Source organism: Meleagris gallopavo, chromosome 1 (assembly GCF_905368555.1).
Source record: "Meleagris gallopavo chromosome 1, MGAL_WU_HG_1.1, whole genome shotgun sequence".
In the NCBI taxonomy this organism is placed as follows: Eukaryota; Metazoa; Chordata; class Aves; order Galliformes; family Phasianidae; genus Meleagris; species Meleagris gallopavo.
Window position 1 is genome coordinate 153,436,669 of NC_139404.1, and position 27,636 is coordinate 153,464,304.

Sequence of the window (27,636 nt, forward strand, 5' to 3'; positions counted from 1 at the left end):
TATGGTCAGAACACTGCAGTTTGTCTGTGCTGCTCCTTCTTCCTCACACTTTTCTCTGGCTCCGGCATGGCTCTTCCTTGGACTGCAGTCCTTCAGGATGAGCCTGCTTAATGTGGGCTCTCTATGGTTTGTAGCTCTTGTCATAAGAGCTTGCTCCAGCATAGGCTCTCCCTGAGCTTCCCCATTTAGGAAATGCTCCCTCTACAGGCTGCAGTATGGGTATCTGCTCCGCAGGGATTCTTCCCACAGGCTGCAGGAGAATCTCCACTCTGATATGTGGAGCATCTCCTTCCCTTCCTTCTTATTTGGCTCTGGTGTTCACGAGGCTGTTACTTGCTTTTTTCTTCACTGCCTGTGCAGTGTTTTTGCACTTTCATAAATAGCCTTGCCCTGAGGCACTGCCATCTTGGCTGCCGGGCTCAACCGTGCACTGCAGTGAGACCAGCATGGGGCAGCCCTGGCCTTGCCTCACAAACACAGCTCCTCGCTGCCTGCACCTTAACACCCACTGCATTGCCATACAGTATGGATGCTGTAAACTGTGGATGGACAAAATAGTCCTGCAGTGAGTGTTTGGATGTACTTAAAACTTGAGAGCACATGACCTTTTCAAAAAGTCTTACTTAAAGGAAGAAGCTCAGTTACCCAGCATCAGTCACCTGAAAGTTAGTTGTCTGTGCAAGGTTATTTGTAGACGCTTTGACACATTACATGTAGGGAAGGCATCTTCAGAAGTTGATACTGGCATTGAATCGAGTCAGAAAACTGGATGCCTGGCCTATTTTAGATGCCTAGCTGTGAGCTGACTGGAGTGACACAGATCTCCACATGGTGTCTCAGAGCAGACAGTCAAAAATAAAGGATTACTCTTGAAATTTAGCTGTAAAATTTGCTCTCATGTGTGATGTACAAAGCACAAAGCAAATGCACTGCATTCTCTTCACTTTCTAAAGACATCCAGAACTGAGAGTGAACTGAGTTTTTGACAAACACTGTGTATGTATAATCACCTGTGTTCAGTGGCTTAGGTCCACAGAATGGATTCCTATAGCTTGTATGCCTTCAAACATTTGCATGCCATCGGAAACATTTGTTTTTATCTGTAGTACTGCTAGATTATTTTGCAAATTTGACATCTGATTTGTGAAGCTTCAAGCAAAATGTGCCATGCAGCTAAGTGGATGGATGTGTTGTACACCCTAATGTTGTTCTGGGACAAGATTAATTTCAGCATGCTCATATTAATCCATTATATGTCTCTTTCCAGCACAAATGGACCCCCGAGGCCTATCTCCCAGACAAATTAAAAGTGACAGTGATGATGACGACCTGCCAAATGTGACCTTAGATAGCGTTAATGAAACTGGATCTACAGCGCTCTCCATAGCCAGAGCAGTACAAGAGTAAGTATCACCTCGTCAGAGTGAGACAAGTATTGCCAAGGTGTGCCCTGGCTGATGGAGGCACCGGTCATCAGCAGCTCTCCAGAGGTGTCCCTTAGCTTTGAGCCGGCCTACCTGCTAGCAGCTTTGCTGTTTAGCTTCATTCCCTTTTGGAAGAGATAGCTACCTCTCTCTGCTCTCTCTGATTCATTTTCATTTCTTTCCCCCCTAATTACTAGGTAAAGTTTCAGATTAAAATTTTTCTCCATTATTTGCTTACAGAACCTGTAGTGTATTTATATTTACTTGAAAGGGATAGCAGTTTAGACTTGCCTTGAAAAAAAAAAACAACCTCTTTTTTACTGGTTGAAAGCAGGATCAGAAAGTTTCTTCTAGTTGCTGTCAAACAGAAATCGTCCACATTTCTCGTGAAGAATAGAATAATTGAAAGGAAATTAATGGTGGGCTTTGAACATTTTTTCTACTACTGCTGTTTTTCTTTGTACTTTTACTTTCTGGATGGGCAAAATATATTCCCAATTTAATTTCTATATTGCTTGTTCAAAAAAAAGAGAAAGTTTATCACAAGCATTAGTAATTCTGCAGGCACATAAGCTTGCTCAGTCACTGTAGCAGCTGGAAGGGAACCAACTGTGAGGTAAATAAGTATTAATATCCCCATTTTATAGGTGAGGAAAATGAGGCTATGTGTAAAGGTCACCCTGTAAGTCTGAAGCAGAGCTGGAAATAGAACTAGAGCCTCCAGGCACTGAAGCCTGTGTTAGCCCTACAAAACATATTACTCCATCCAAGAGGTTCAAACTATGGGCATTCTGGACGTTATTAAATAGGAAGGGATATAATAAGGGCTGCAAGATGTTGTTATATAATTAATTATAAATGCATTTTAAATGTATTAATATCTAAAATTACTTGCATTCTCTTTTCTTTCCTGGCAATCAATAGCCAAAAATGTTCATGTTCCCAAAGCAGTAATCTATATGCTGAGAGAAAACTGTTGTGTTTGGGGGGGAACTGCTTTTTTTGCACTGTTTAGGCAGCTGGGACATGAATTTTCTTCCTGAGGTGTTCCTTACATTACCCCCTTCCCACTGTAACTCAACATTCCGCGCAGAGGTGCTGGAAGGAAGATGTGTTGTGCAGGAGAGGGCTGGCAGTAATGATTCTCCAGTGCAGACTCAGCAGATACTGGGAGCCTGTAAGAGCACCCAGCCATACTGCCTCTCAGAAACAGTCCACCTGTCCTGACTCGAGAGGACTTTGATCAGACACCTGCTAACTCATCTTTGGGTCAAGCACTGAAATTGTGATCCTCAAGTCTGTATTCCCCCTGAGCAGAGAGGATGTATGTTATGGACAAGGCAGGGTGCTGGCTCTTACTGTAATTAGCATGACAGTGATAAAGGAAGGAAATGGTTCTTCACAAGTACTGCTGCTGGTTGACTGACAGGCCTCACACGTATTTTAAATTTGCTAGTTACAACACCAAACACTGAAGTGCCAAGTATTTTTTTTCTCAGTTTATAGCACACATAATAAGCCAGAAAAATAATATGACCCATCATGATTTTGCTTTAAATATTTTTGCCTAATTAAAGAAAAGAGAAGAAGGCATGGAGAGCTAGCGAATACTTTTAATATATGAGTGGCAGGAAGATGCTGTTTTATGTGCTTGATATTGCTGGAACATTTAGAGAATTGGTCAAACCATGAAAAGCTTTTTTAGAATAATTCATTCCATTCATTTATGAAGGAAAATGTGTTGAATATTACTTGGCTGGCTCTGGAGCTTAAGAATTAAATTAAGAAATTTAATAATACAACATCAACTCATCCTTGTTCCAGGTTTTATTTAAACAGTAATCTGTTAGTTTATTTCAAAAGCCCAATTAGGAAAATTTAATTTGACTGTGATCTGCAATTTGTCTTATTTTTTACTTCATTCTCGGTTGCAGACACTATACATACAGCTGCTGAGCTGAAGAAAAAGATGTTAGCATATTATACTGACTCCATTCCATTCATTACTTCCTTGGTCTATAATACATTGCCTCATGGGCAGGCTCCATTCTATAATTTTGTCATCTAGCCTGTACCTTAATTTTAGATGTCTAGCAAAGCAGTTCACTGAAATTAAAAGCCTGCATTCTGTGTCCCATTGCTGCAGAGAGGAAAATGCCTTTGAAGCCTTCCAAAGGGAGATCCTCTGCGCTCAATTCAGTATCTAAACTTAGCAGACAGGAATTTCCTCTGAAGATGTGGACAGGCACCTCCTGTTCCCTGAGTAACTGGGCAGTGTAGGTGCATGCAAAGAATGAGTGTTTCAGGTGGATCTAATCTAGGTGTTGAGATCTGGTAGATTGACCTCAGAGTCTAGAAGATTTTCCTATAGCAAGTGAACTTTCTTAAGCAGAATTTAAGTGCTTTCTTGTGAATAGTTATATGGCTAACGACAAATAACTTACTGGTGAGAGTATTCTTTTCATGGAGGATACTGGCAAATGCAGCATGGCTGCCTTTAAAGGGATGTCAGTATCAGCATATTCAACATTGGTTGCCATTGTCCTTGTTTAACAAAATGCCAAGCTTAGTTTGTATGTGCTAGTGGCAGGTGCCAGACAGCGTTTGACCTTTTTCTGATTGGGTTTCATACATTTTTTAAATTATCCTTCATAAGGATTATAAATACACGTCTATGTAATATATGTTTGCCTGTTGGCCCTTATCCTCCAATTGCCTAATTAGACATCTGCAACACAGATATCTGCATCCAGGCTCATTATCTGGCCTCCCAGCATATGGAGCAGATAGCAGGAGATGTGCCCAACTGGTAATTCTTTTGACCAATGCTAGTTGTCTACTTTAGGGAGAAAGAGAACCATGTAATTTAGGGAGGCCACGCACACAGCTGTCTAGGGTGTGCACACTGGCCCTGCAGGTCTCCAGTGCCAGGTGAGGGTAAGTCAACTCATGACTGGACTTGAGGATCAGTATGCCACCAAGTGGGAGTTGGTGCTGCATGTACCAACATCTTCCCTTGGGTCTAAACCTGCTAAATTGGGTGAGTAACACTAAGGATTAGCCATGAGCTGGAGAAAACCAGTCAGTGTCTGAGGGGGAATGATATTATTAAAACCATTTTTAAGCTTGTTGCCTTGGAAATTCCCCTTATGTGGGTAGTTCACAGAATAGCTTGGAATGCCTGTATGACAGCTTTGCTTTTCATATCATGTAAAACTGAAGGCATCCTCCTGTGTTTCTGCTTTGTTTCAGGTCCATTATAGTCTAAGTAGGAAAAAATTCTTACCAGAAAAATTCTGACAGTTAGATCCTAAGAGCCGCATGTTTGGCATTAGTTCTCATTTACTTAAACAGAAATGTAACTTGGTTGCATATTTGTAAAATAACCAAGTATGACTATTTTTTCTCAGGGAAATTGCCTTCTTGCTGCTAGCTTTGTATTGGCAGAGCTTGCAGACTTCTCATTAGTTGGTTTGGAATGACTTTGTAGTCCTACTTCAGCTCAGCAAACCCAATCAATAATGTAAAGTTAAAGATAAACAAATTCATTATTTCAAGCAAAGCACTTGGGTGAAATTTCTTTATGTGAGAGTGCTGCTTCATGGCAGTTCCTGTGCTTTATCATATCTTAGATAAAGAATAATTTATTAATCTTAGATAATTTGCTTTGTCTGGTAATAAATGTTGAAAATATGTAGATTTCAGTGAGCTTTGCACTGTAAGCAGCATTGCATCCTTTTTCTAGCATGCTTTACAAACTCATTCTGACATGTAGCTCGCTCTCAAGAGCAGATTTTCTTCTATATGCCTGACACCACTGGGTGCTTATTACACAGCAAGAATAGCATCGTATATTCAGGGTCAAATCTCAGACACACTCCAGAAATCTTTATGAAGGCAAGGAAGGAGAAAGCATTAGTCAAGCCCTAGAAGATCAGTAAATTGTTATAAGGTGCCTCGTAGAGGTTGTTCCCTCAGCCTAGGAGCCCTCCCACCCCTGGGTAGCTGTGATGCAGTGGGTGCATAGCAGTGCAAAACTTGATCAGGGCTTTCATCTCCTTCTTGTCTTGCATGCTTGCACCACATAACTCCAGTATCTTAAAACATGCAGCTCTCTCCCCGCAAAAAACACATGCCAAGTCATCTCCCCTACATGCAGAGACTGATGGCAAAAGTGGGAGGGACAGAGGGCGAGTTGTAATGTGAATTTATGATAAGTGTATTGGTTAAAAAAAAATAATAAAAAAAAAATCTAGACATTCTCTTCTGTCTCTATTTACTTTTTTTCTCACTGTGGGATGTAGGTGGATAAAACCTTTCTTTTTTTTTTTCTTTAGATAATATCAAGGAGAAGATGTACTGTGCATGTAAGCTGATCTTGCTGCTTAAGGTAGCTTCCTGTTTCTCTAGAGTGACTGAGAGACAGAAAATTCAGAAAGAAGTCCTGAATACTGGTAGTTATAGCTGCAGTTACCTCATAGAAATGTGATTTGTCATCTGGATGTGACCATGGTGACCTTTTGTGTGAACTCTTTTTGTGCTGTGCTGGATGCTGCTAAGTGCTTGTTTGAAAATGAGACTGGGGACTTTGATCCTGCTGCCCCTTCTCTTTGGCTATGTTATGAGATTGATACGTTAATGCTAACGTGATCATCTTTATTGTTAAATTCTGTTGGAAGATAGTTTTGGGTACTGCAGTAGTGAAAAGTTAAGTCCCCAGCAGGTAGATAGCACAGCCATAGCACGAGTGTACTCTTAAGATGGTATGTAGTTTTCACGTCTGATTTGTTTCTCCTTATATCTCTTATTTCCACAGTCCTGTAGTTGATTTTTTTTATTTCTCACAGGTTTTATAAGTGTTGTTCCCATCAACCATTCATTTTCTAGAGTGATAATGTCTGTTTTCCTGTTTTAGCTGCAATCATTACTACTATTGTGCTATCCATTATAGGGAACTTTCATCTCAGTTTTTTCCTCTAGTTACAAACAAGATACTTTATCCTGAGTCTCCCAGGAAACCTAAGTAAGGGTGTTTTGGCAGTACTTGTGTGACCCTTGCTTCTCTCTACTCTGGTACATCCGCCCTTTGTGAACAAATGCTCAAATTAAAACTGGCACACAGCTGAGAGGTGATTCTGCACATGAAGAACTGAGTAGTGCTGCTCCAGAATTTCTCAATAAAGCATTTTTTTTTTCACTAGAGAATGCTAGTTTGTCTAAAGTAAAACTGGGGAACATATCAGCTTCAATTTGACTCTCATGAAGATTTTCCAAGTCTGGGATGCATTTGTCCATTGCAGTAAATTTTTTCCATCTCAGTAAGACCTTAGAGCAGAAGATCACAGAGGAATGCCAGCTGCCCCAAAGGATCCCCCGCCTCTTCACAAGCTGTTTTGCCATAGGGCTTCTCCTCAGCTCTCAAGTCACTGTACTGAACTGACTGTACAGATGCCGATATAAGTGGGATGCACTGGTGATGTAGAACCCAATCATCTCATATTTGGCATATACTATGGTTATAGTCCTCACTTTGTGAGTGAGGACTCACTTTTTCTGTTCTAGTTTAACTTTTTGTCAGCAGTCTCCCATGTATATATTGTGGCAGAAAAGAAAGGGATTGTGCTTCGATAAAATGGCGCTGGGTTGGACAAGGGCTGGCAGAAGAATGCTCTGTCTCAGATGGACCAGGGAACCTCTGAGCAGTACTGGACTGTGCAGTTTGTACTTAAGATTCATGTCTGCTAATTTAAACCACCTAAAAATTATGCTTGAATGTTTGGATTTTCTTGGAGTGGAGATGTGCATACTTGTAGGTCCGTTCATCTCATCAGTTGTGATCACTTGCCTTTTGGAGATGCCTGACTTCACCAGTGGTTATGAGAAAGCCTGCGCAAATGGCTTAGAGAGAACAATTAGCCTTAAGACTTCTGCAGTTATGTGAGGAATCCTGTTCCATGGGACTATCTAAGGCCATGACAAAAGTCTGTGACTTAGGAAGAAACTGCACCAGCAGATCTAAACTTTCAGCCTATGCCACCACTATAAGATATGATCTCTTCTTACATGCAGTTTGTATGACTCACTAAAGAAGTGCTGATTTCTTCTGCATTGTATTTATTCTGCGCTTTACAAAGTTATCCCTAGATCTATACTAATCTAAAAAGGTGTTCTGTTTTTTTTTTTTTGCATATGCAACATTCTTAAAAAAAAAAAAAAAAAGTTGTTTAACAACTTGATGGGTTGGGCAGCAAAACCACAGGATACCATTCCATGCATGCACTGGGATTATTGGTGTGGAAATCTATTTGTGCATGTCTCAGAGTTTTTTGCCAAGAAAACAGATTTCCCATCATCCAGTGATCATTAGGAACAAGTGCCAGGTGGACAGCAACTGTAAATCAAAAGCAGCTTCTACAAAGAAATTACCATAGCTGCCTGCTTTGAAGGGATGGTATTCCTTAAATGACAGTGTATTAGGAGATGGGAATATTTATTTCCTGAAGAAAGCTAGTTTAAAAATAAAAATGCTTCTAACTTGATCTACACAATATCAGCTTCTTCCTGTCCACTCTCTAACAGTGAGTTACAAGTGACTGTTGCACAGATGAATCTAGAGCAAGGAAACATTGTCATTAGGAAATCTGTCCTCTCTTTTGAATCACTTTGAAGTGCCAGGCATTGAGCTTTACTAGATATTTTACCATATCATTACTAGGACTAATATTTTTTTTTTAAGAGGAAGATTTAAATTAAGTGCATAATAAGCTGGAAGAACCAAGGAATCCTGCCTCTGTTAAAGCTCAGAGGAGTTTTATCATTAACTGCATTGCATCTAATGATTAATCTTGAAACCATAACAGAGGTCTGGATTGTTAAAGAGAAAGAAAGTGATGCTTAGAGTGTTTGGGGACCAGACCGGTGCAGCAAGACACTTATATGTAACGTGTGGGTTCATAGGTACTTCTCTGTAAGTCTTTTTCATTATCATTATTCATTGCAAACAAACTTTCAAAGATCTTGTTTTCTAGCTTTAGTTCGGTGTCTATATTTGATTGTTTCATATAATTGCCTTCTAAAAAAAGTTTCAATTTGTTAATTAACTAATTAATTTGTTAATTTGGGTGGTGACACACTGGAACAGGTTGCCCAAGGCGTTTGTGGATGCCCCATCCCTGGAGTCATTCAAGGCCAGGCTGGATGTGGCTCTGGGCAGCCTGGTCTGGTGGTTGGTAACCCTGCACACAGCAGAGGAGTTGAAACTAGATCATCATTGTGGCCCTTTTCAACCCATTCTGTGATTCTGTGATTAATTTTTGTCCAAGAAATGGCAGTCATTTAAAGGTAGCTTTCAGACTTTTCCATTGTTAGGATTTTACATTGCTAAGCATGTTTACTCGAGCATGCCTTCTAATAAAATGCCTCAAAACAATATAGTACAATTATAATTCATACAGTGTTTTTTTATCTTGTGAGAGCTTTCCAAATATTAACTAATTAAATTGTACGGGTCCCCTGTGTGTTCAGATATTATAATTTATCCTCAGGTTAGTGACTTGCTCAAGGCCACACAGCAAAGCAGAGGGTGAGCTGAGATCAGGAGCATCTGCCTTCTAGTCTCATGCTGAATCCACTACTTTTGCTTCAGAGTGAAGCTGAAGTCGTTAGTGGTTAGAGATGTGAAATGCATTGTATTGATAGAGGCAGGTGTTGTGTAATTGCTTGAAGAGCGTGACACTGAATCTGAATTATAAATAACAATATGTATTACTGCTATGCAGTTAGCAGTTTATGCACCTACTTGACAGGAGTTTCCCCAGTGATTCATTATTCAGCTTTTTCTGTATTTTCTTTCTAAACCAACACCAAAAGTGGAGGCAGAGCTGTGCGTGTTAAGAGGTTTAGAGCTGCAGCAAATATTCATCAGTGTGGGTTAGACAGCACAATTCTGCCAGAAAAAGCCTCAGTAAAACTACTTCAGTGAACTGCTACCTTGACATACTGATAAGAAAAAGAAAGAGCATTGTTCTCTGCTGTCATTTGAGCCAAAATCACTTCTTTTTCACTATCTGGATCAGATAACTTTTTATCTTTTCTATTTCGTGATCCTGTTCCTGTGATTTTGTGACAAACATGCTCTGCAATTAATTTGTAATAGCAGTGCTGATGTATGGAAAAATGTTTCCTGAGTGTTGAGATCAATACATGCAAAAACATGAAAGACGTGTAGATCCCAGGTATATGAACTGCTAGCAAAGAGGGGAAACTTAAGGGGGGAACACTGGTTAGCCAGGCATGATTAAGTGTGTAAGTACAGGAATCTTAAAGAAGAACAATGCATTTTTTTTCTGCTGTTTTCCTTCTTCACAATATCCAGGTTTTCCCCTTTATGTTTCTCTAAGATTGACTCCACCACTACCTCATTTCTCACAGCAAATTCTTTTTAGGCTTCAGGTTAGGAGAAGTGAAAGGAGATTCCTGGATAATGGATATGGAAGAAATTTTTGTGCCTAAGAAGTGTCATTTTTTCATGTGCATGTGGCTGAGGACGTGACCATTACTGTTTTGGGCACTTCAAGGCAGGGCTAATAAGAGCTTCATGCCACTAAGCATATGAAGTCTAGCCAAAATGAAAGGAACTGAAGGTTGATAAAAGAAGTGAAGCAAACCCACGGCTGAGATAACATCTGATCCTGAGGTGTGTCAGAAGTAGCAGTAGTCACAAATGGCAGAGTCAAGGTGGGCATCTTTGTTACAACCATGGCAAACAAAAGATGCATCAAGAATGAAGTGGCAGACTCTTGCTTAGTCTGTATCTAAACTCAAGCAGAGTGGAGTGGGCTGGCAGGCACTGAGATCAGAGACTAACCTAAAAAATGCTCATCCTGAGGCTTGTCTACACAATCTGCTGCATGTGGAAATCTCCATTGTTGCAAACAGAGCCTAAAAATGAAATAAACTGGATAGGAATAGGACCTGCCAGCAGGCACGAAAAGAAATAGTTGCATTTATTCACTTGTTAAAAGTTAGTAGAGATTTCAATCTTTTCAAAATATTTTTCTCAAGTATTTGCATCAAAGATTCAATGTTTAGCATAGGATTGGGATACTGTAACATAAACCAGAATGCTGTCAGGTAAATAGCTTCACACAATAAGTTCACAGGAGGAACTAGAATAATGACTGAATTTAAACAAACCTCAACCAAAAAGGTTTCAAAAGCAAAGGAGCAGGATAATGTTTCCTAGTAATTTGTTTGTTAATGGTGATTTACTCAGCTGAAGAGGTTGATTCCCTTTGCACTCGGCATTTCCCCTTCCTGACTTGATATCATCACATCATTTCTGAGTTTCTTAGCCACTATTAAGGTAAAGTCAAACCAAATGTTTTTCCTCTTGCTTGAGAATGTATTTGAATCTTCATAGCTTTCCCTACCAAGTAGGGAACACTACCAAGTACAGTTCTGTAATGGGAGCATGCCTGTTAATATACTGTGTGGCATAGAGGTACCACTAGTCCTGTATGCTTGCAATATGTATGAAACACTGCATGTACTCAGAACTAGGATGAACCATAACAACACAGGCATTTGAGATGAGATGTGCTCTGTCTGCTTTAAGGGGGCTTGATGAAGGTGTTATAAGGTTATAAAATAGATTTTTGGCTCCAGGAGTGTTTTAGAGCATCTACACAAATGCATCAGCACTCTCTTAACATCATCAGTGAAGTATTAAATGCTCTAGTTCTCTGCTAGGTATGTGGCTATTGTCATCTCTACTCTCTGTTGAGCTTTTGACCTGTAGCTGTTCATTAAGGCACAGTTTGTAGAAGAAAGGTCTACAGTGCCATCTTCCCATGGTGGCAAATGAGAGACTAAGCATTTTGTTCAGAGCTGATGTACTTCTACTTGTTTTAAAAACCATCCTATATCTCCCAAGAAGGGATCCATTCATTTTAACACCATGATGGCCAGTGGCAGTGGTGGTGAGCACTCACATCTGGCATACAGACATACCAGTTAGCACACTAACTTAGGAAGCCAGAAACCTAAGTTTGCCAATTAATGAATGCAAAGCTAGGATATGAAAAATATCTAGGAGTGGCTTCACAATATCCTTTTCTTCTTCTTCCTCCTACACTGGTATTTTGGATTGGAAAGTGACTATCACAGATCCTGTTTTATGCTGATTCCATGTTGTCAAGTCTGTTTTAGTCATTTCCAAAGCAAAGAAAAGCTTCAAGCCCCAGAATCAAGAGTCGGGCACTTCTTCAGGGTCAAAGCAGTGGGAGGTGAGTACTCAGTTGCTTACACAGGATGCTTCCCTGCATAGGCAGTTTAATGCTGGTCTTTGCCCTACCAAACTCCTCCACGATTTTCTGAATGGTATTTTAAGGTACAGTTTACTCTGAAGAGTTGACTTATAATCACTGTTTGTCCCATTCAGATATCAGTGGAGTGAGTGTATAGTAAACAGCTTTGGCAGGAAGGTCATTCGCCATCTCAGAGTGAGTTGTGCTCACTTGTGAGCCACAGCCACTTGGCTTTGAGGCCAAACAAAGAGGAACACGAGTGTTTGGTATCTTTTGGGTTGTTGGGAAGATAGATTTTTCTGGTTGTTTTTATCAGAATTTCCCATTGCCGGAAATCCAACATGCAAATACTTCTCATCCTCATCAGTGGTAATTTTGTTTACCCTGTTGCTTATGTGTTAAAAAGGGAGTGTTATGAAAAGAATTGTACAAAATTCAATCATGATTTCTGGTTATTGTTGTCTGAATTAGCTGTGGGAATAGGTATTTTTCCACTAAGACCTGAAGAGAACTGAAAGATTATTATAAATTGGCATGGGAGAGAGTGGTCAACGTCATAGCTTCCAGTTACCATTTCTCCATCAGTTGAAGGCTGGTGGAGTGGGAGAGATATTGTCTGGTGACTTTGATTGTGAATTGGTGCAATTGTAAAGTAAAATCTGTACCTGGTGATTTGATGGGACATGTACCTCAGATACACTTCTAAAGAATGCAGAAACTCTGGTTGGAAAAAAGAGTGGAAAAAAATGTCACACTGTGATAAAGCTGATTCTGCTATGAAGATTCTTTGCATCATTTTGTCACTTCAGTAGCAGATTTCTGTCATTATCAGAAATGAATCGTTTAAGACATTGGAAAATCAAACAGTAGAGAAGACAGATATTTACTGTACACTTCAAAATGTGGAAGCATGAGAGGTTTGAAAGATGCAGTGCAAAATCTTGGGGGAAAATAGATTCTTTCTAAACATCGAGATGCCAGGTTAGGCCACAGGAAAGGGTATAAATCAAGTCACTCTGAAAGTTTCCTTTTCACTTTCAACAATGACTGTGCCAACCTGGCCATTCTAAGTGATTGCTGTAAAGGATCCAAAGTTATTTGCAGTGCACGTGCATTCAACTGCTAGTGTGCTAGCACATTTTTTATAGTTTAGGTTATTATTCTGATAGTTTAGTTAGCTTCTTGGGTGCTGGCTTCACGCTACATTTGAGATCTAAACTACAGAGGGAAGGACTGAAGGGGGTTATTCATGGACTTGGCTTTATTCAGATCTCTTTTTTTTCCCTGATATGAAACTATTTCAGAAAGCCAGCTGTCTGATGCTCCTTATTTGAGCGCATACAATAGATCAGGATTTGTAGGAAAAAAGGACTGCTCGTGTCCAAATCACAGTGTAAGGGCTTACATAGCTATTATGTAGTATATTTGTATTGTTCAGTATTCCAGATAGTATTCTATCACATTATCTGTTTTCCTTGGAGTCTCAGTTTTAAGTAAAGAGCATTTATGACTAGTTTTTTTCTATGATACCTTGGGAATAATGAAGCAGCAGATTTTTAGAGAGGACGCTTGTTCCAGCCTCTATTTCCTCTTCATACAATATCTGCCTACTCTAAATTCTCATTAGCTTTTTCTTCTTGGTCACTGATTATTTTTTAATGAGAAAACGTGTTTCACCGTGATCTGGAATGACGACCAAAATGACACCTAGGCCCTTAAGCCTTAACTCTGCTCCCATGCAAACTAATGGCAGAGCTCTTAATGACTTGCTTAGGTATGAGCTGGGATCTTTACAGAGCAATTTTAGTTTAAGGAGGAGTTTTAAGTGGGAAAATCCTGAGTGCCTTCCTTGGTGAGGCTCTTCGCTTACTTTGAAGTAAGTGTTCCCCAAGTTTGTCTAAGTTCCCTGCAATTGTTTGGGATAACTTAAAATTCCTAATTGTCTGTGTTCAATTTCCAGAGAGAGCATGTGGGGCTGTGCCAGGTCAGCTGCTAACCCTTTTCGTTTTTTCAACTCCAGGTATGAAGCATTTTATTGTGTATTATGTAATGTTCTGTTGTATTGACAAAAGTCTAGTAGCAGTACTTTTCAACTTTATTTCCCTCTTTATGCTATGGCTGGGAAATATGTGGGGTTGGGCAAGGTCCAAAGTTGTTTTTTATTCTTTGGGGCTGGGAGGATGTGCTGTGCATTGTGGGAAACTGCAGGGGTTTTTTTCCCTTATCCTAGTAAATAAAAAAAACGGGAATAGCAAAAAAAGAATCCTACCTCAGGTTTGATAATGCAGTTGAAAATGTCCAAAATAGCTTAATGAAACTGAGAAATACCTTGCTTTATAGATGGTCAGTGTGGATCTAGGTAACTTAGGTTCTAATGGATCATTGTCAGTTACCACAAAATAGTAGACAAGCAAAGCTGTAAAATGCAGGAGGAGGTATTTGCAAACAACCTCTTGTTTGTTTGGGTTTTGTTTGTTTGTTTGTTTGTTTTGGTTTTTTTTTGGGGGGTTGGTTTTTTGTTGTTTTTTTTTTTTTAAGATGCCAAAAATCAAAAACTTTACTATGTGATATGTCCAGTAGATACCCTGATGAAGAGTGCCAAGTTTACAGCCAAATCTAGTGGGAGGTTTCAGCAAGTCTGTAACACTTTTTAACACTACAAAATGTCTCATGTTCACCTTACCTGCACAAATATGGCATATATGGCAGAACAAGGATATGAATGCTGATAGGGTTATTGGTTTTGTTGGTTTCATTGCTTTGGCTTTATTGAGTTCTGAAATAGTGTGCAATGAAATATCCAACTCTTAGTGTGTTTGCTTATTTGTTTGTCCTTCTTCTTTCCTTTGTTTTATGGGCCTCTGAAAAGATTTCTTTGGAGTTGCATTTATTCTGTGACAAGTGTAAACCCATCAACTCACTGCTTTAGTTGCTCTTAATATATATTCATGGACCATCTATCTGTGGACTACCAAAGGAGAAACAACTTCATTCATTCACTGTAAGCAAATAAGTTGCAGCAGAAAAGTAATTCTTCACATTTACAAGTAGATCTAATCTTCAGAAGAAAATTAAGAAGATGGCATGTTTAAGAGTAATTACGCTTTCAAATTGCTAATGAGTAGTCAAATACAGAAATCGTTCCTCAAATCTACTCATGTCACTGATTTGCAGTTAATTCCATTACAACTTATATATTTATATTAAAAAAATGCAAGATCTTATTACTCAAACATTTTCTAAGTAGTAGCAGCAACTTCTTTGTGAAGTCCAGTACAGAGTTCTAAGCTTTTCTGTTAGTTTCTATTTCATAGGAAGTTTTGCCTTTTTTTTTTTTGTCCAACTCTGTTATGTTGTCAATAATTTGCTCAAACGGTTGTGAATTTACACATACCATAACAGAGAACATGAGATCCTAATAATAAGTCCCCTGAACTGCGTGCTTAGTTATAAGTAGATGGAGATGGCATGAAACATCTCATATACCATCTCTGCCACTGCAAATTTGTTGGCTTGACTGGCATGAGATGAGTCTGAAATCCAATATTTTCGTGAGGCAAATGAAGCCATAAACTTGGAAGAGAGATACAGGGACTTCTCTGTCTTTTTTAAATAATGGAGCAAATTGTTCAAGAAGGTCACATCTGTCAAACCTCATTTAGACCATGTGGACTATCTGCAGAATGATATGGGAGAAGTGAGGCCAATGAGATGAATATTTAAGTCAGTATATCACTTGAAATTATGAAATCCTATGGCCCACTTAAAATTTCTTACATTGCTGGGAGTATTTCTCACAGCTGGTCTTGCTTCTTGGAGTATGGAGCTATTACCTTTTAGGAATAGTAATTACTTGTCAGAAATGAGCTCTGTTGCAACTAAAGACAGCTATCTGAGGATATGTGTTTCATTGGAGTGAAATTTTATGCATCCTTAGCACTGTTCTTTTTTCATTTCTTCCTATTTAATTACATTTTTTCTACCAGATTTCAAAAAAAGCTATTTTTTCCACAATTATGGTATTTTAGTTATGAAAGTACTAAAATATTTGCAGATATTTTCTTCATGGCAATAGGAGAGCAGAGTGCATCATCAAATCCTGAAATAACATTTTTGTAGGTTGATTTCCACTTTTTATTGTGCTCACCAAATCTGTTTTACTCAGAACTGATCCCTCCCACATTCAGCATCTGCTGACCTCCATGGATGGCTGCAGACTGAGGCTGTTGTTCCAGTTCAGAGATACCAACTGCTCTTTTCCTGTAATTTGCTGAGCATTTTGTCTGTACTTTCTTTCCTGATCTAGAAGTCACCCAATCCATCATTTCATCATTCACGAAGTGATTCTATACGTGAATCTCAGATAGTGGTGTGCACAACATGCCTCTTCACCCTTGTTGTCTTGCAGACAGTTCTGATTTTGGTCCTTGCAATTCACCCCATTCTACTTTTTAGCACCTCATTCCACAGATTTGGCCAGATGGAAGATGTTTGGCAGCTGGAGGACCCAGATGCCAAATTCTGGAATATAGCTTTCTTGCACTGGCACATGGATTTGTTGATGGCTTCTTGGCTTGTGCCTCAGCTAGCTTCTTGGCTAGCTGTCTAGCTGGCAGCTGCACCACTGCCTCTGGGGCTATGTTAGGGTCAAGCTGCTATGGAGTTGGATGACTTTCCTGATCTGAATAACCCTGCTTTAGTTTCACCTTAGTTTGCTTTGAGTCTCCACTATTAAAAGACAAACGTTTGTACTGTTGTGTTTTATTGCTGCCATTTGTGAGACTAATTCAAAGTACATCTCATTTGTCACCAGTTTAAAAAGAAAATAAGCATGGCAAAGTACACTGTTTCACTTGTTGGGATTCCCATTAAGTCAGTAGTAATTTAAGATCCAGTTCGGTATTTGCAGTTCATCTCCCACACCAAATATTAACTGCAGAGCACAGAATTAAAAAAAATAAATGTTTGTGTCTAGACTTTGATTGCTTTCAGCCATGAGTGAATCTTGCCTCTGTTGAATAGAAAAAAACGGCAAATTTGTGACACAATCTGGATCATTTTTAAGGAAAAAGAATAAAGAATGATGTTTATAATAAGTAAAATATAGCTGACAGAAGAAAATGCTTGCTCTTCTCTTCGCCTGATTTGGAATGTCCTCATTACATACTTCAGTTTTACCTTAGATGTTTTTGTTGTCATTTTGCTTGTTTTTTGTGTTTGTTTTTTTTTTTAATGAGGTAATGAAAAATTAATGCATCTAGGATAGCCAAAGCATTTGAAGTAATTCCCTAATATATCACTATATCTTTTCCTCCATGCAGCTCAATGCATAAACATTGCTTTCAGTGGGAAAAATCTTCAAAATCAGGAGGTCACTGAGATTCCAGATACAAGCAGTAAAGTATGGATTAGTCAGACTTAATATGAAATTTTCATTTCTTATCCTTCTCTCAGCTGTGCTGAGAATATGTTGAGCCACACTGGAGGCAGCGGTACCTCTGTTTCACACTGATAAAACTTGTTAACCCTATAGCAAAAAGCACTTGTGCCTAGCTTGTATACATACTTTCTCCTCATTGTTTATGATTTCTGGAGAGTGATCTGACATTGGAAGCAAAGCACCAGAATTCCTCATTATAGTGATTGCAGACTCACACCTCAGGAGTGACCAAAGAAAGGGAAGATCCTCTCCATATGATTTAGTTGTATACTTATCTTTCATGACTTCTACAGAACTTAAATGCTTCCATCAGTGTACAGCCCTGTTACATTGGGTAAGTTGTTAGGGACTTCAGAGGGGACTGGCAGGAACTAAGAGCATCTTTTCCACTTACAGAAGATCCTTACAGCCTTTTTTCTGAATGATAACAGAGCAGAGATAGTTCTTTTGAAAAACAAGCTGGTAGTAGCAACAGCAGTATGTCTACCTTTTGCAGAAGTTTGTTAACAGCTTGTCAAATAAGGCCTGAATTTTAGATTCTCTGCACAAGCATCACAGATACATTTTAATCATTAGGATCTTAAGCACGGGTCTTATCTCCTTTCTTACTGAATACAGAGCACTGTATTGACAAGAGCACTGGATGAGATGGAGAGTGGATAAGCAGAGCCTGAATGCTAGCTGAATATAGACAGGACAGTAGCTACGGGCTTAGTTCCCTGAAGCAGCATTAGAACAGAAACAGCCCTGGATAGTGAGACAGAGCTTCCACCATTTCCTGCTTTCCACCAACCCTGCTAAATGGGGTTCTTCACAAAACGCACGCAAAGTTCAGGATGTTGCCTTTGCATGTAGATGGAAAAGAGGCACCACCCAGAATAAGTGTGTGCGAACTTTGGATAAGCACCCAGAGAAGCCCCAGTGTGACAGAGAAGGACTCTGTAAGTTCAGGGACATGTGGGATATGCCTGTTCCTGGGACAGTTGGTAGGAATGTGATCATGGATCTAGGAAGGATTTTGGAATGCCTTCTTCACATATTTCACTTTTAAAACTGTTTTCTTCTTTCAAAAGAGCGGTCTCAGTTCTTAATGTAGTAGAATGAAAGGTATTGTTCCTTTATCTGGAGGACTCCTTTTTCCTTGTTTACCTGTTTCTGTCCTTTGTCTATCAAAGAATGGAACTGGCTCTTCAAAATTTTTACATCTCAGCCACAATTTTTGCTCTATTAAAGAGATTCTTGTCATTTTGCATATCTAAATCACTTTGGAAATAATACATAAGGTAGAGCAAATTCTCTTTAAAAAAAAAAAAAACAACAACACACAACAACAACAAAACCAACAATGGTATGGGGTAATAACTCTATATGCATTCTTGTCAAGTGGAAAAACAATGTGTGCTAATCATTAAAAAAAAGAAACAGCTGCAAAGATGGTTTTCTCTGCCTTGCACTTCTATTACAGTCTGTAATCCAACAATTCTTAAAAAAACGTTTTAAAACATTCGTGCTGCCAAAAGGTTGCTGTAAAACGTTGTAAAACAAGTAGAAGTATTTCTCTTAAGGCCAAAGTGACCACAAGGGATAAAAAAGATGACAGAACAGAAACAAAATTCCATGTTTTGTTTATCAACAACTTTTTTTTTTTTTTTTTGCTTAGTGGCAGATGCTTGTAGAGAGAGCCCGTTTACTTCTATGAAAAGCTTGTATAGGGTTTGCTGAATCCCAAGACAAAAAGAAGGCACAGCTTCCAACTTGCTATTCTCTGTGTGATGAGCTTAAGCCATTTGTGGATTTGTATGTTGCATTTTGACGTGATTAAATGTTGTAAGTCTATTGATTTAATGCTGGGGATTAATGATGCTGAATGAAAGAGCATCAAAGAATAAAACGTGTTTGCATGCCTGATTAAAATACCTTAAAGAAAAACCGGAGAAACTTTTTTTGGGTAGGAACGAGATAGGAGCAGGACCATTCATGCATTCAGCATTGAAGGGAAGCTTTGGGCATAAAGAGAAGAATGAAGATGCGATAAGGATTTACTGTACCTTTCTGAGTGCTTGTGTTTGACATGTTATTTTGGAACAGGGCATTAAAAAGGTTTCATTATCAGTTGCTGCAGATCTCTTTTATCGAGTCAATCCAAGCATAATGTTTAGCTGTGATTAATGAGACAATCTTTTAACTTGAGGACTTTTTCATGATGACATGTTAATAAAGGACAAGACCCAAGGATATTCACTCCAACTATGGACATGAGATACAGTGAGGACAAGAACAGGAATTTGCTGCTTTGAATATGTGTAATACCTCTACATCTCTTTGCCTTAGCATATTAACTCACAGTTATCTTGAAATATTTGTGGTGGTATTTGGTTTTCATCTGCTCTCTGCAAATGTGCTTAATGGTCTAGCTTCGTGGCTCATATCTGGACTTGCAGTTAGGTGTGTAACATTTTGTTTACCAAAATAATGGTAGATGAAGATGGAAAAGATCATGTGCTCATTAAATCCATTCTGCTGAAAGCATAGTATTGACTCTTCCAGCAGTATTAAATTGTCAGTTTCCATGATGCTTGCCAGAAATCCAAGGAGAAAATGCATTTCTGCTGTATCATCTGTGGAGAAGGATGCCTTAACAATCAAGTTAGCACGTGAAATACTTGATGCCCTGAGCTAGAGAAAAGTTCAAACAAAGACTAATACAGCTGAGTAAATATCTGGCAGGGCCAGTTCGTGCACATTGTTTTTTCTCTGCTGATGCTCTGGTCTAAATTAGCATATGTGAGATGAATTCAGCACTATGATACAAACTGCTGTTTGTTCTAGAAGGGGTGGAATGATTATCCAGGGTTCAGTGCAGTGGGGGGGAGAGGGGTTGACAATGTGAGATTTATTTTCTTCTTCACTTCCATTGCTTACTGTAGGACCTGAAATCCTTAGTTACAGAACAAAGTGTCTGAGCAGTAACTGAACTTGTGCAAACCCAAGAGAAGAGTAGTGACTGTTCCTTAGAACTTCCTGCCTCTGTGCAGGTGCAGGAATCAGGAGTGCCTGAATAATTCATAATGTGCACATTAACTCCAGCTTGCTCTCACTACTTAAATTTTTCTTCTGCTTACCTACCTAGTTGCTAGAAAGAACAGAAATAGAGGGAGCTGGTGAAACTGGAGAGGGAAAAGGTGCTGCACGTTAAGGGCCAAAGTTGCAGAAACAGCTCAGTGCTGGGTGTGTTTGAATGGTTGGTGCTTGCTGGGGGGCCGGAATCTGCACTATTCGTTATTCATGAAAGGCTTCCTTATGAAGCAGTGAGCTCTAAGAATCTATTCCATCACTTTTGGAAAAGAGTTTCATTTAAAGAATAAAGTTTTTCCTACTTTTATTGTAACTGTTGCTAAGAATTATTGTTGAGAGAAAAAATAATCTCTTAGAAGCCTGTTTAAAGCCTGTGACGCTGTTGATAGAGTACGCATTTCTTTTCACAGAATCACAGAATCACAGAATTGTAGGGGTTGGAAGGGACCTCTAGAGATCATCGAGACCAACCCCCCTGCCAAAGCAGGTTCCCTACACCAGGTCGCACAGGTAGGCGTCCAGGCGAGACTTGAATATCTCCAGAGAAGGAGACTCCACAACCTCCCTGGGCAGCCTGTTCCAGTGCTCCGTCACCCTCACCGTGAAGAAGTTCTTACGCACATTCGTGCGAAACTTCCTATGCTGCAGCTTATGTCCGTTTCCCCTCGTCCTGTCTCCACGTACCACTGAAAAGAGACTGGCCTCACCACTATGACCGCCACACCTCAGATATTTATAAACCTGGATCAGGTCCCCTCTCAGTCTTCTTTTCTCAAGGCTAAACAGACCCAGTTCACTTAGCCTTTCTTCATAGGGGAGATGCTCCAGGCCCTTCACCATCTTTGTGGCCCTCCGCTGGACTCTTTCCAAGAGATCCCTGTCTTTTTTGTACTGGGGAGCCCAGAACTGGACACAGTACTCCAGATGAGGCCTTACCAGGGCAGAGTAGAGGGGGAGGATCACCTCCCTCGACCTGCTGGACACGCTCTTCTTAATGCACCCCAGAATGCCATTGGCCTTTTTGGCCACGAGGGCACACTGCTGGCTCATGGCCAACCTGTCGTCCACCAGGACGCCCAGGTCCCTCTCTGCAGAGCTCCTCTCCAGCAGCTCATCCCCCAGCCTGTATTGGTGCATGCAATTATTCCTCCCTAGGTGTAAGACCCTACACTTGCTTGTGTTGAACCTCATCTGGTTTCTTACTGCCCAGCTCTCCAGCCTGTCCAGGTCTCGCTGAATGGCAGCACAGCCTTCAGGCGTGTCAGCCAATCCTCCCAACTTCGTATCATCAGCAAACTTGCTGAGGGTGGCCACTATCCCCTCATCAAGGTCATTGATGAAGATGTTGAACAAGACCGGACCCAGCACAGACCCCTGGGGGACACCACTGGTTACAGGTCTCCAGCCAGACTCTGCACCACCAACGACGACCCTCTGCGCTCTGCCAGTCAGCCAGTTCTCAACCCACCTCACTGTCCACTCGTCTATCCCACACTTCCTCAGCTTTGTTATAAGGATGTCGTGGGAGACAGTATCAAATGCCTTTCTAAAATCAAGGTAGATTACATCTACCGCTCTTCCCCCATCCACCCAGCATGTGACAGCATCATAGAAGGCCACCAAGTTGGTCGAGCACGACCTCCCCTTGGTGAACCCATGCTGACTACTCCTGATAACCTCCTTTTCTCCCAGTTGTCTGGAGATGGTATCCAGCACAAGCTGTTCCATCAAAATTTGTCAAAATGTGTCTGAACTTAGAGGTCTGGAGAAATTTCACTCAAAATTTCAGGCGTCAGAATGGTTTCTGCTTGGAGTAAATGTGGTTTCCAAGGACTTGTATTAAGCTAGCAGTATCTGAGTTTTCAGTTTGTAATCAGTAATTTTTGTCAATCAAGAGGCAAAAGTTTGGAACTGTTTTTAAGAGTTAGCTTCTCTTTGGTTTCTTAGCTGTTTTTGTGTTTGGCAGTACGGAGTGGGAGGCAAGTGGCGCTTTTTCCTGCTGTGTGATGTTGCAGCTTATGCAAACCCTATCAGTTACAAGATATTGCTGAAGACCATTTTTATGGGAGGGAAGAAACCCAGACACAAAGCTGTCAGCGATCTGTGACCCATCTGTGTGTCACTATATAGGACAGAGAGACAGGTTGTCTCTGCTGCCTATCTGAATGTCCATTTGAAATCTCTCCTTTAGAAGGTGGGAGGATGTGACCTCTCCAGCAGGAGCAACAGCGAAGTAGGTGGTTCTCCACTCGGACAGGTGCCTGTGTGGAGGGAGAACTACTCTTCGTGTTTTTGCTATGCTGAATGTGGAAAGAGAAAGCAGAAAGACACAGCAGGAAAAAAAAAAAAAAAGAAAAAAAAAAAGGTGCTTTTTTAGCTTCTTTTTCTGTTGTGTTGTGTTGTTTTTTCTTTCTTTCCTCCACACGTATTCCTCCTCTTTCCATCCCCCCACCTTCTCCCAGCTCCTGCCTGCAGCAGCCAGGTCACGTTGCCATCATCTGTTTTTGTATTTCCCTCATTTGAGTAGCAGGAATATGAGCTGGCTCTCATTTCTCGCTGATTCTGTCATTTCCGTTAGGCCCCAGCTTGGATGGGTGCCAGGGCCAACAGGTGATCCTCGGAGCTGCAGAAGCAGCAGGAAGGAGCCCGCACGGAGGAGGCCGCTCGCTGGAGGAGCTGTCTGGCCCCGCTCCATCTTGCTGTATAATTAACACCCCCTCTCACTTCCCCCCCTATACCTTGCAGAAAATCTGTGCAGAGCAGTCGTTGTAGGGAAAATGTTAATAAAGTGCGTTGGAAGAATAGCGGCTCTACAAGGGCAGAGGTGAGCTAAGCTTTGAGGAGAAGCTGCGGCTGGACCTCCCTGCTGGGGAGTGCAGTGTTCACAGGCTTTCTTATTTGTGTGGAGCCAGTTTGGAGTGAGCTACTAATTATACTGAGCTTTTTTTTTTCTAAAAGCAGCAGCTTGTGACGTCACATGGAAATCATTTGGGCAGGGAAGGAGACTGTAGTTGGGAGGGGCCATCCCCAGGCAGAGAGCTGTGGGCAGTAGCAGTGCAGGCTCTGCCATCTCTGGGGTGGGGCCTCAAGGAGCCCTTTCTGGTATATGGAAAAAGAAACTTTGAGGAATCCTCGAGATAAGTCTCAGAGATTTTTAAGGAGAAAACTCCCAAAAGATTTTGGGAGATTCTTTTTAAAGAATAATAACAAAACCGTATTTGAGAGATGATGGTACCATAACAAAACCCACTGTAAAACATTATCTCTGAGGCTTAGGTTAACCCCTTGGCCTATCCCATCATGTGAGATAACATCCCTGGAAAGTCGAACTGCATGTTTGTATTTGTGAGGCAGGCTGATGTCTTAAGGTAGATGTTTGGTAGCCTTAATCCTCTGCAAAATAGATGATATCTCATATTCTTTCTGCTCTGTACACACAGAAGCTAAATTGCCTCTCCCACCGTGGATTCAGCGTTAGTAGCTTGAAAGCTGAAGGCTGTGTATAGATGACGTATCATTTTCTGTCTGCACATTTGCAAGGAGCTAGGCTCTTTCAGCGCAGCTCATCAACAGGGGAATGCTGCTGGGAGAAACAACCTGGGAAGCCTTCATCACTCTGCCATTAAGGGTGAGGTATTGCTTTAGCTCTGCACAGCAGCAAGCCTTCACAGTGCCCTACTCTTCTGGCAGTACAGAAACCAGAAACACAGCCAGTAATGAGAGCAAGCTCAGGAGTGAAACATCAACATATTTAGTAATGCTTCCAGGACTTAGTCGTCTGCAGGCCTTTTAACAAAGCCAGGAATCTAGATTTCATTCTATGAGGAGGGTGCATTGCTCTGCCCTTTGTCAGGCATCTGAAGTGAGAAGGGCCCTAGAAGGGATGCATTGTGTCCCGGGGTAGTTTGTGAGTGTGGAAACCTGAAGGCGATCCAAGACTGTGAATGCAGTGATTTGCTCATGAATATACTTCTTACTTCCCCCAGACACGTTTCCTCTCTGCTAAAATGAGCACTGATGAATACCAGCATCTTAATTTTTTTGCCCCTCTCTCTGCTGCTTTTCTCAGTGCTCGTTCACTGCCTTTGTGCCTTTCTGTCTGCACAGAGGAGTCTGACAGCAGGAACCAAGCTGTTTCCATCAGAACAAACTGATTTTTTCTGTTCTCTGTATCTGGTGAGATGTCCTATTCTTTTTGTTTGTAGTCGGTTGTGGACAAACCTGAATAGTCCCTGCAGCAGGCTCTGCCATCCCTCTTGCATCCCTTTGAGTTAAGGGACTAGTTGGAATACTTTCTTTATCAGACATTCACTCGCTGGCTTGTGACCTCTTCATACACCCGTGGGTGTGGAGTAGAAACTGATACAGCTGGGGCAGGCAGGGTCACTAGCTCAGAGCCTGCATTTGTCTCCATGTAGCCCAGTCCAGACATAGGTTCTCACAGAAGTACTGTGGTTTGGAGAAAAGCATCCTTGGTGGCCCCTGGAAAAATCAAGTTTTCCGATGGATTTGACAGGCAGCCTGGAGCAGATCCATCCCTTATGCCAGCCTTGTGGAGCACCACCCCTCTCAGTTCTCCCTCTTTCTGCAGCTCATACCTTACTATTAATAATAATTTGGAGGCACTAGCAGAATGCTTTGTTCTGAGTGGTATGCAGCTCCCGAAAGAGCAGGGAGCTGTATGACAGTTGTTTATCTACTGGTAGATGTATTTGGAAATGAGCACTCTTGTTCTTCTTGCTCATTCTTTTTAATTCACCTTCCTCTGTTTTGCCTCCTCCCTGTGCTGTCCTCAGTGCACTCAGCAGACAAAGCACGTTGCAGTGCCTCCAGCAGAGGACAGGGAAGCGCTGTCAGGCTGCAGAAGTGTGGGAGCAGCAGGTTTATGTAGCATCGTATTGTTTTAGCTTCATCAGCTACACCAACAGGCTGTCCAGTACCAAAACAGTGAGTCCTAAAAGTTAAATGAAGAATTGGTAGGAAAAATACATATGTGACAAGCTCTTGTGGCTTAGTCTGCGAGTGTGCAGATTCCTGCTGTGTGATTTGTCAGTGCGTTATGTTGTGTGCAGGGATGTAAGCTGCTCCTGTGTGTTTGGCATGGTGTGACTTGGCAGAGAGTCACAGGCATTATCATACCATCGCTGTGAAATCGATGAAAGCTTCAAAATATGGGGCTGCTGTTTGCTAAACTGAAAATCCTTCATGGTCATATTTACATTGGAACTGACAAGACTTTCAAGTAGATCTATTCTGGGACCGCAGAAACTAAGCAGCATAAGATACGGATATTTTATTATGGATTAGCTTGCTTTTGGAAGAAAATATGGACTAGGAAAGTTCACCAAACATTTTCTCATAGGGATTCCTCTGAACACGAGGAGTAAGAATTGGCGATGTTCATTGAACCTGGTGTATTACAGATCTGTTTGGTGGTATTATTGATGATATCTGTTTGATCCCTCAGTAACTGATGTTGTTCCTGTAACTCACCTGTTCCAGCACCTCTTCACATACTTTCATCTCCTGCAGTTTCACTGTTTCACTAAATATTAGCACACTGCACACACAGTTTGTCTTTTTAACTACTTCATGAAGTACCAAGTGCTTTTTTGGGTGCCATAGAAGTAATAATAATTTGCTAGGTGCACTGTGTCAGGTTTTTTCTGCATTGTTTGTTATACAAATGAAGGGTAACTGCTGAATGGTGGTAACTCAGCTGTTAGATAATCTCTAACGCAGGAAGGGAAAAAGTCTAGTTTATTTATGGTTGCCCCCAGTAACTCTGTCTGCCTTCCAGTGTACCCACACTTTTCTAGGATGGCACATTTTACTCAGCTGCAGCATCACCAAGGGTCGGTAATCATCAGGGTTAAATTGCTTCCAATACAAAGGTAATGCAATGATCTCATTACACCAGTCATCATTTTCATTCTTAATCCCACATTGTTCAGCTTCTCACTGCTTCCTCCATGACAACTGTGGCAGCAGACAGCTGCCACTGGTTCTTGAAAAGCACAAAAGGGCATGGCCAAGGAAATCGATTGACTGCATTGGCTGTATTAGCAAGAGACCTCACTTGAACCAGAAGTAACCAGAGGGAGGTGAAAAGTAACTGAATTCTCCAGCAGACCTCTGAATATTAAAGACGTCCATAGTAGTTCACAGAAGGCATTCAGAGTCTGCTCATGTTCAGATCACATTCCCTTAGCTTCCTTGTTTTCACCGTGTTTGCTTGCAGCCGAGGCAGCAGACGGGAATTCTCTAGCTTTTGCACTTAACATTAGATATGTAATTGGGTGGAGAATTAATGTAAACTTAAAATAATTTAGTTTCATAGTCATTATACTTGTTCGCTTTAAATTATTTAGTTTTGTGTCTCAAGTGTCTCCCCAAAGCCCTGCCATTACTGATCTCCTGGCTCTCTTTATTAGCTTGTATTTTCTCCTAAAAGCAAGGCCTCGTGTACAGTGTAATTATCCAGCAGCACTGATTAACTGCATAATTCTCTTTTCTGTAAAACTGCTGTGTAAATTACTTTTCATTTCACAAAAATGACTGGTATGGCCATTTCACAGAAGGTTTTTTGTTTGCGGTGGTGTTTGTTTATTTGTTTTTTTTTTAAATTCCCCTTTCCAGCCCCCTTCTTCATCACTGTGTCATGGTAAGAGATCATTAAATACTGTTGTGTATAATCTTGGTGCTAGCACTAAGCCATACAGTAATTTCAGTGGAGAAAATTAAAGTGGTTTCCATTGTCACTTCTACCACCAGAACTGATGAGTAGAAGTTACTAAGATATTGTACTCTCTTCAAGTGGGGATGTTCTTAGGGAAAATGGCCTTAACATCAAGATGAAGGAAACTCACTCATTACAGTCAGCTGATGAAATCTCTGCTTCTTCTCAACTTTTCAGATTGCCCATTACTGCTTCAGTCATCTTTGTAGTGTGCATGTTCTATTGATTTTGGCTGTTGTTCCTTTCTCAAGCCTGAACTTACATACCTTGGCAGTGGCTCTCTTCCAGTGTCTTGCATTGAAATCAAGAAGGCTATTGTCATGGTTTAATGATTTTTGGTTATCGATATTCCACATCATAACATCATGTAGTGCACTGGGATTTAAACTGTTAATGCTCCAGTTCTGGGCACCTGTCCGGAAGAGAAGAAGAACTGCATACTCCAGGGGGCTCTGCGGTCAGAGAGGAGATACAACCCCTGGCAAGGTCACCTGATGCGCTTTTCTTTGTCAGACTCTCCTCCCTGCTGCTCAACCAGATGCGCATCTCACCTCAACGTTATGGTGAGACCTATCCACCTTTCAGACATACTCTCTCTCACTATATTTGATTTATTAGCTTTAATTCTATAATATTGTATTACAGTGTGTT

At 40.8% G+C, this 27,636-nt stretch overlaps 1 protein-coding gene across 1 annotated transcript in view; it reads left to right on the top strand.

The window, feature by feature from the left end:
- Positions 1-27,636, top strand: part of KLF12 (KLF transcription factor 12) — a 280,926-nt gene that overhangs the window by 194,701 nt on the left and 58,589 nt on the right. Inside the window, exons 5-6 of the mRNA XM_085228226.1 lie at positions 1,268-1,403; positions 13,692-13,751. Of these exons, the coding sequence (XP_085084352.1) occupies positions 1,268-1,403; positions 13,692-13,751 (196 nt within the window). The remainder of the gene's footprint in view (positions 1-1,267; positions 1,404-13,691; positions 13,752-27,636) is intronic.